General features: G+C 39.2%; 1 protein-coding gene across 1 annotated transcript in view; it reads right to left on the bottom strand.

Annotated features, from left to right (window-relative positions):
- RPS6KA3 (ribosomal protein S6 kinase A3) overlaps positions 1-9,084 on the bottom strand; it is a 115,675-nt gene extending 106,591 nt beyond the window's left edge. The window contains exon 1 of the mRNA XM_021682226.2: positions 9,016-9,084. Within this exon, the coding sequence (XP_021537901.1) occupies positions 9,016-9,084 (69 nt within the window). The remainder of the gene's footprint in view (positions 1-9,015) is intronic.
- Between the last annotated feature and the right edge of the window lie 551 nt (positions 9,085-9,635).

The following is a 9,635-nucleotide window of genomic DNA, read 5'->3' as shown; positions in this document are numbered from 1 at the left end:
AAAAAAAAAAAAAAAAAAAAAAAAAAGGAAAAAAACCCCACCAAGGATCATGTAAACTTTCTTTAAATTTCCTTTTCTTATACTATAGCAAGATAAATGGTAACTTTTTCAGGTTGAGTAAGATCCTGAAACACTTTGAGGGAGTGTCAAATAGATTTTTCTGAAGAGATGCAAATATAAAGAGGTAATGATTTAATTAGCAGCAATTCAAAAACAGAGCACAGTTACCCAAGCACACACCTAGGGACTTCTATATAAAGAGCTGTTAACTAATATCTGGACATCACCCCCCTTTTCCAAATACTGTAGTTTTTGTTTCAAAGATTCATTTGTAAGACAGCTGTTTAGAAATCCCAAAACATTTTCTCATACAATGTCACAAATGCTGTTTTTCAGGCTAGCTCACAAAAGCCTATTTAACCCACAATGTATTTGGAGAGTTGAGTCAATTTCACTTTTCTAACTCTACCTATACATTCCCATAAAAATATATTCTCATACAAACCACTGAGAACCTTTTTCCCCTGTAGATTTCATCTAGAATGAGTCACCCACATGCTGTTCTCAACTCAAGCATGGCAGTCTAGCGGAAAGTCAATGGAATTTGCAATCTGAGACTTGGGTTTGAATCCTGCCTCCTCTACTAACTAGTGGTGCAACCATGAACAACTTACTTAACCTTTCTAGGCTTCAGTTTCCTCATCTGTAAGCTGAGAAGAATTATGTCTACCTCATTCAAGTTGATATAGACAGTATCTAGTCAGAGAGGGCATTCAGTAAACGTTAATCTACAAGATGTATCAATCCACTTTTCCAGTATTAATTAGCACAGTATAATTAACAAAATGCAACATTTTTTGATAGCTATTTTCCCCAGTGCTTGGTGTTATCACTTGAATGAGAAATGTCACTGTAAAACTAGCAAAACTATAGAAAGTGCAGAATGGTGATCTGAAGGGCACATACCATGTAGTAGGGTTTATAAAAATCTTCAGGGTAGGTGAGGAACAAGACAAAGCTGATTAAACATAATTTGAAAAAGCATAGCAAGTATTTTTTCATTTAGAAAAAGCTTTAGCCTATTAATTTCAAAATACAAATAATAGAAGGCAGAGCTGAAAAACACTGGTATAGAAAAAAAAGTCCAATTTGTACTAATCCTATAATCTTTAGAACTGTGCTGTTCAATGCGGTAGCCAATAGCTACAGGTGACTATTTAAATTTAAAATAATTAAAATTAAATTTAAAATTCAGTTCCTCAGCCACACTAGTCACATTTCAAGTGCTCCATAGCCACATGTAGCTAGTGGCTACTGAATGAAGCCAATCTAGAAGTTATGGTTTTTTTTTTTTTAAGTGAATCTTTCCTGTTATTTTGTATTGTTTTCAGGCTCCTAAATGTAAAAAACTGAAATAGCATTCTGGGTAACTGAGGTTTTTAGTATAGGTTCTACAAGATTTCTGGAGAGAAGTTTTCTCCCAAAACACTGTATGTGAGATGCACCTCAATCTATTATGTCAAAATTATCTTTTGCTTCAGGCTATCATTTGACATCTGCTTCTAACACATATCAAATGACTGAATCAAGTTTCCTATAACAAGCTTTGTGGACCACAGGATTAGAGGCAAGGTCACAGAAATCTAGATGACCAGGTCAAGTTTGAAGATGAGATCATTATTATACAGAAGATTATAAAAATCAATTTACATGGTAGATTAAACATAACTAGTTTTTAAGGTATGTAAGATACCATGGGTATATTAGTTAAGGTCGGGAAATCTGATTTAAGTTATGCTACTGCTGTAATTCTATTTATGTAAATAGAGGAAAAGAATGACAGGAGGTATAAAAGAGCTTTTGGATTTACACACAAATACAGTGTAGCTAATAGTCAGGAAACTAGCACTATTTCATGGGGGAAAAAATCCCACCAAAAAACTCCAAAAGACAATGTGTAGACCTGACTCCAGGTGGGGCAGTAGGCTAGCTTTCTGTCTTGTAGCCACCTGTTCTTCAGATTATTCACATTCCTTTCTAGCTGACACCTTCCAGAAAGGAAGGTAAATATGCTGAGTAGGTAATGCCAGTTATTGAGCCATTTGGTCACTGTTATGTTGAAGCATAAAAAACTGCTCATTAGTAGGTAATATGTCCAAATACCCCTGACCTCAGAGGTATGTGTATACGATGGGCAGAGATCACAAAAAGGGTGAGGATGCTATTTTGCATTATTTGGTAAGCTGCAAATGTAAACTGTTTTTTAAGATGGAGTAACAAGGTTCCCAAGTTAAAAATGACTGCATCAAAGTATCACTAACCCTAGCTGTTTTCTAGTAACTGCAAGTTAGATGCAATTAATTTAAAAAGGAGAACGGGAGAGATAGATTGATGGCAGCATAAAGTTGCCAAATGTTAAAAAGAGAGTTTGTAAGAATTATGAATTTGAGATGTAAGTTAAAGAGCAAGTCAATGCAGGATCCACTTAATAGGGGCAATTAGCTTGATATTAAGGTAGAATATGACCACTAATTTTCAGAATATGGGATAAAAAAGTTTAAGTTATCTTAAACTTTCATTTAAATTATATTTAAATGTTTAGTCCATTATAAGATGGAAAATCATACAATTTAAAAGATTTCAATTCAAAATGAAACAAAAACTCCTGATAAAGAAAAAAGCTTTGATACAGTCAATTAAGCATAACAGCTCAATTGCAGGCAATACTGGATCATGTTACTATAGTTATCAGACTGTTCAAACTGTTCTGCAAAGCACTTGTGTCCTTTGAGACTTCAATAGAAGGTTCATGAAAAAAGGGTTCTGACATCAAGTCTCAAATGCTGTGGGCTATATCCTTTTTGCCGATTCATCATGTACAATATCTTCTTAAAAGTTCTAAGAAGTTATGAGGTAAAGACATTGGTCAAATACTGTTTAACTCTATAATTCCCAAATTTATTCGATTATGTCACACTCCTTTGTTTTGTTTGTCTTTGCGCAGCAGAGATTGTTGCTGGGGCATAGATACACCTTTAACATTTTCAGAGATTTCTCAGTTAAAAATACTGTATATCCTATTTCAAATTCTTTAAGTACAAATACCCATAAAAGACCAAATCCAAAGGATTCTATTTCTAGATAGGAAAACCCAGTTACTCGTGGCATATTCAAATAACCAAAACAAATGTGTTTAGAGTAATGGGGAGGGAGGTGTGCCATACTAAGTTCTGTCCCTAAAAGTGAAATTAATAGAACTGATCCTAAAATATAAAAAGGTGTGCACATTTTGTTTTGGTATGTTTTAGAAAGTAAGTTAAAGTTCTACTTATTAACACTATATATTGACTTTATCCATTTCTTCAAGGACATACTTCCTTCAAGAAGTTGACATCCAGGATACACCAGGTTTCATCAATCATAAGACACTATCATGTGTAAAATACACTATCTTATATATCACTAAGAGGAAAAAAAACACTGCTAAACAATCACATGCCATGGATTGTGAGATGCCTTCCAAACTGACCAATGTTGAAATGTGAACACAACTTTCCTTTCTTCCTTCTTCCACACATATTCTTCAAATGTTCTTTATCTGTTTTCCCCCTTTAAAGATGATATTGAAGAGGGGAATAATACAAAAAGGGACAAGATTCAAGAGATCTGCATTCACCTTACCCTTACAATTATATTCAGATATAATAATGGCTCTGTTTAAACAGATCAAACAAATAATTTTTAATTGTTCTGCTTGATTCTGAAAAAATTACTCCAGAGGAAAAACACAGAACTTCCTCAGACAATTCTGTTAGAGGACTCATTATATTATTTATTAAACACTGAAACCATGCAGTGAACCACATACTTTACATATAGTATCATTTCACTTAATTCTCACCACAACCCTACGAGGTAGATATTATTTCATCCTTATTTTACAGATTAGAATGTTGAAGCATAGAGACACTAAACAACTTGCATAAGATTACTAAGTTATTAAGTGGCAGAGCCAGGACTCAAACCCAGGTCTTTATGGCTCCAAAGCTTATGTTCTTTAACACTTGCCATACATCAGAATTATCTCAAAAAGTACCTTCTAAATTTTAAGGAGATAAGTAAAACTGGAATATTTAATTGCTAGTAACTAATGTGTTTGCTTAAAATAGGCCAAGTGTATAAAATAATAGTTATGTCTTATATAGATACATTTTATCCTGAATCTGCTTCAGAAAATGCATATATTTGTGTTTTTTAACTCTACACATTTTATAATAATTATTTACAGCTGTTTTATCTTTGTTTTTATGTTACTTGGTATTAAATTGATAAACTGGAATATATGAGATCTGCTAATTGTTCCAGATTAATGATATAGGAAACTATATCAAATCTGAAGTGGGGTAGTGGAAGACATTTAATGCCAAGTATAAAAATGCAGTTGGTTGTTTTTATTTTCTATTATGTGAATTGGGGAATTGCATGTATAATATATAGATTTGCACAATTACATTCCAATGCTTTAAAACTTGTTATCCACCAAAACACATAAACAACCGAGCTCTACCACACTCATGCATTATCAAGAGACCACCAAGATGTCACTGTTGTACACTGTAATCTGAACCACTGGGTCTAAAGCATCCAGTCTGCACTGGGAAACTGGTGCCCTTGACATCACCGAACATTCACAGCCTGGTATATCACATGTCCCTGAGTATGGGACTCTAGAGCAAATCTTGTAAATGATCACAATGGTATGAATGTTGTAGTGTGTGATAAATTTTTAAAATATCTTTACAACAATTCTGCAATTCAGACTTCTGATAAATGATCTGTTATATTTTTGATCTATAATTTACTGATTATCACATCCTTGGTCAAGAGTGCACATCCCAATTATGCCACTCTCCTTAAATAAAAATAGAATATACTCATTGTGATTTCCAGAAACATACTAAAGAAAAGGCAAGTCTGCCTATACTTGTTTCTTTAAGTTTACCCCTCTATTTTAAAATTTAAATGTACCAAAGAATTTCACATTTTGGACCAACCCAATTAGTACAGGGAGAGCTGCCAAAATAAAGCAAACTTTCCTGAATTTTAGTTTAACAAAAACTGACATCTTATATCATAATCACTGAAAACAATGAAGTGTTCAGTAATGTGTCACAGTTACTATTGACAGTTGACATGTAACAATACCTGTCCTCTCCTCAGATCTTCACTTGGGGGAAAGAAAAAAACCTGAAAGGTGGTAGAAATGAAACAGGAAAAGGAAGAAACTTAATAAAACATTTTTTCAAAATCAATGATCATACTTTAATAGAATGTTTTTCCCTACAGATAAAAATAAGAAACCTAATATCAATATAGTAGAAATAGTACAGAATCCAGTACAATCTTTGAAAATAAAAATGGATGCATATCCACTGAAGATGGTTTCCAACACAAGGGTCTCATTTTTTATAAAGAAAATATATAGTTAATATTTTTAATGCATTATGGGTACTTGCTATTTAAAAGAATTCAAGGTGGCTATTTTTATACAGCACATTTCTATAAATTAAAAATAATCTTAATTTTAAGGTTAAATTAATTTAAATTGTTCTTATTTACATTTATTATCATTTATCCTTTATTGAAAACTGAGAAAAAAGTGTCATTTTAGGTCAGGCTTATGATCCAGTAAATGTTATCCCTGACAGCAGTGGCAAGAAATTTACAGAATAGTCACAATTCCTTGATAACTGTCTCCTAAACAGTCAGATACTCAAAAACAATTAGCATCTTTAAATAACTCATTAAAGAGTTGTGAATTCACCTGGACTATTTAGGACGCTATTTTGTTTTTAATTTTGTACTAACCTTGACTGCTTACATAGTACTTCCTTTATTATCCAAATTTGCTTCTTTAAACATTTGGCCTAGTTCTAGCCTATCATGTTTTGACCCATGTTTGAGTTAACCACAAGGGTTTTTTTGTTTTGAGCACCATGAGACCCATGTGAGGTCTTAAAGCAGGAAGGCTATGTAAAGGAATGAAGAAACTGCCTGTACTTTTGGTGAGGTACTCAGATCTTTTAAGATTGCTCATATTTCAATGTAAGATTAAAATGATAAGAACAGAAATAACATTGATAATCACCCTATTCCTGACCATCATAATTCATTCAGTGGACATCTATTGGGTCCATAATATATATGTGCCAGGCACTGTGTTAAGTGCTGAGAATACAGAGGAAAAAAAAGGCTCTGCTTTCAAGATTTCACAATCTACTAGGAATGAGACCACAAATGTAAATTCCTATAGAGACCAATTCTGAAACCTTTTAGCCTGGAGAGAAAAAATTTGATGTATTTACTCAAGTAAATGTCTTTCAAAAAAAATGATTTTACTCTGGTAAAATATAATTACTTTCTGATAAGGACTTACTGGGGAGGAGATGGCATAATAGCAGGCATAAAAATAAGTCCAATATTAGACTTCTGAATGAAAATTCTCAACCTTCTCCTTACTGGCTTCAATTTCCAAAATTGTATCAGCAGTAATTTACTTGAAACAGATGAACCACCAAAGGCAACAAAATATCTAAAGGCAATTTAAAAAGATCTTTTTAAAATTAATCCAGGCAACACTAGCTCTGTGTGACATATCTTATGCCAAAATATCAAGAAAATTCTTTGAAAATGGCAAGTTGTGGAATCCTATCTGCCAGGTTCTGGAAACCATGACAGTAACTGAAATAACTAGGCTTTAACAAGTGAGACCGCTTATAATACTGTAACTGTTTCTGAAAAATACATGACCTCTAACTACTGGCTTATTTATTTATACCCTGAATTTTTCCACAAAGGATTTGAAACAGCTACCCTAATATAAAGCGAAGCACATGAATTATACCCACCCGGCTTTGAATTGTGGCTCTGCCATTTACTATTTATAATCTTTGTGCCCTTAACTTCGGAGATTCAGTTTCTTAATCTGTAATAATGAGGATCACAATCCTACTCTGTTGGGTCATAGGAAGAATAAAATGAAAGAGCATGTACCACAGTATCTGGCATATAGTAAGTGCTAAATAAATATCAGTTTTGTGCCTTCCCTATCCAAATGTATGCTATGTAGAAAAAGGATAAGGTGGAATTTTAAATGATTTTTTAACACACTGATATGTGCCAAGCAGAAATGTGGACTGATTATGAGTTGCAAATGTTATCGTTTGCATGTAACAATCAGGCTCAAAGCAAATTCAGTTTCTTTTCATAAGGTCAGCACTTTGAGAACATATTTTATAAACCTTTTAGCTATATTATTTAATGCAAATAAAATCTGAAGAAAAAGATGAATGAAAAGAGCCCATTTGCATACTAATTTTCACACTATCCATTCAAAGGATGATTAAACAGTCTAAATTCAATTTTCTTATAAAACATCTATAGTATTAATCAGGCTAACATAATTTTAAATGTAATTCTGTCTAGTCTTAAAAACGTGATTTCCTTTTAAAAATATTTAGAAAACATCTATCAATATCTTTTCTATTGAAGAGCAGCGTTTAGTTCAGATTTTTAAAATATGATCCAAGACACAAAATACTAAGTACCAGCCGTAAGCACTATTACAACTCTGCTCACGTTAAGGAGAGCAAGTAAACATTTTATACAGCAGTAGAGGTGACTAGGAAAAAACTGAAAAGCTATTTGAACTGATCCCCCTCCCCCTCCATTATACCCGGGAATGCAAGTGTCCCGCATCTCAGATCAAACCGAGCCTCGGTCTTACTGACGTAACCAGTAACCCTATCCACCTCTCACACTGCGGAGGCCGGCAGGGCAGCGGCTGCCGCCAAGTACACCACTCATCAGAGCCTGCCCCATTCCACCCCCGCGTTTCAGTCATGCTTTCCAGAAATGGGGTCACTCACTAACTATTACACACACGCAGCCTATCACCCTGTAATCCCCCAAAGTCCGCTGCGGGCATAGAAGACAGCAAAAAGTCAAGAAGGGAGAATCACAGACATGCCACCATCAGGAATTGATTTTCCACTCCGGAGAGGAGCGCTGATGCCCTGGAATGGGTCTTGTCTGGATTATTTTCGCAGACCCCGAGTTGGTTCTGGGACAGGGGCGGCTGCAAAAGCTCGATGCTGTGCCGTGTCCGGGGAAATTGTTTTGCCGTCTTTGGGTACATTGTTTTGGTTTTTGGCACTCGGTTAGGTGTCTCTGGGATGGTCACCGAATAGATCCTGGGGGAAGAAAACCTGAAAGCCCTTTAGGGCGGCTACTGATGGCCTTGAATATCACCCTCTCACCTCCATGGACAGGAAACTCAAGTTAAAGCTCCTACGGACTGGGTCCTCGAGCTCAGCGACCTAAGAAATGGGGGAGGGGGGAGGACCTCAAGCTTCCACTTTCTCCCTTGCACCGGCAGAAACCGCTGCGGCAGACAAACTGTGGGGAGGCAAAAACCCTTGGCTGTCCTGCACCCCCTACCCGAAACCCCCACAGGTCGCCAGTCCTGCCTTGGGCCGTTCCAGTCCCCAGGCGCCCGACTCACAGCACCAACTCCCTCCCCTGGCCAGACTCGAGAGTCCCCGCTTCCCAGTGAACCCAATCCATACCCCTCCCTTACACCCCAAAGTCGCCAGGGTCCAGGGAAGCCCCCAACCAGGCAGGGCCAAACTTCCCAACTCCTCTCCGGCCCCCGCTCAGCTTCCCGCTCCCCCCACGCAAAGTTGATTAAAATCGGCTTCTTGCAAAGCCCCAGCGCCCACTCCAAACCCCACGCGCCACCACACCACAGCCCCCCGAGCGAGGGAGGGGAGGTGAGGGTGCGGGTGGAACAGAAGGGCAAACAGACCAACCCCAACTACCCAAACCGGAATCCCAGACAGAGGGGAGATGCGAGCAGCAGAGGAAGGGGCCAAGTGGCCAGCCCCAGGGAGGGGAGCTGGCCCGCGGGGGCGAGGGGAGGGGCGCGCCGGCCCCCGGCCGCCCGGCTTCACTCACCTCAGCGCTGTCGGACGGGCTCTCCACAGCCATCTTCTGCCACGGGTCCGCCAGCTGCGCCAGCGGCATCTTCCCCCCCGGCCCGCCGCCTTCACCGCCTCCTCCCTCCCCGCCCGCCCCACGGCCGGCCCCGCTCTGTCGCCGCCCGAGCCCCACGACAGCAGCAGCGGCGGCGGCAGCAGCAGCACCAGCGCCGGCTGCCCGGGAGAGGGCTCGGCGCCGACACCGACCCTCGAACGTCGCGCGCCTGGCTGGAGATGTCCGCGCGCGGAGCGAGAGCCTCGCGCCGCTGCCGGGCACCCGGTCTCGCCCCTTTCTTCCTCTCCTCCTTCCGCCGCCGGGACTACAGCTCCGCCCCCCCCGCCGGTTCCCGCGCCCGCTCCCAGTAGAACAGCGGCAGCCGCGCGCTCCCCCACTTCCGCTCACAACATGGCGCCTAAGCGATACCTGTCTCTCAGAGCGAGGCTCTGCCGCCGCCGCCACCGCCGCGCGCACCCGGGGGCGGGGCTTGGAAAGACACGCCCCCGGCCGCCGGGCTTCGCTCCTCCCTCCTTCCTCGCCCCAGCCTCAGCTTCTGGGCCTCGCCTACTTTCAGGAAGGGCGAGCCGGAGAGATCTGGG

This window comes from Neomonachus schauinslandi, chromosome X (assembly GCF_002201575.2).
Source record: "Neomonachus schauinslandi chromosome X, ASM220157v2, whole genome shotgun sequence".
NCBI lineage: Eukaryota > Metazoa > Chordata > Mammalia > Carnivora > Phocidae > Neomonachus > Neomonachus schauinslandi.
The sequence above is the reverse complement of the archived record's forward strand: the minus strand, read 5'-3'. Positions and strand labels throughout refer to the sequence as shown.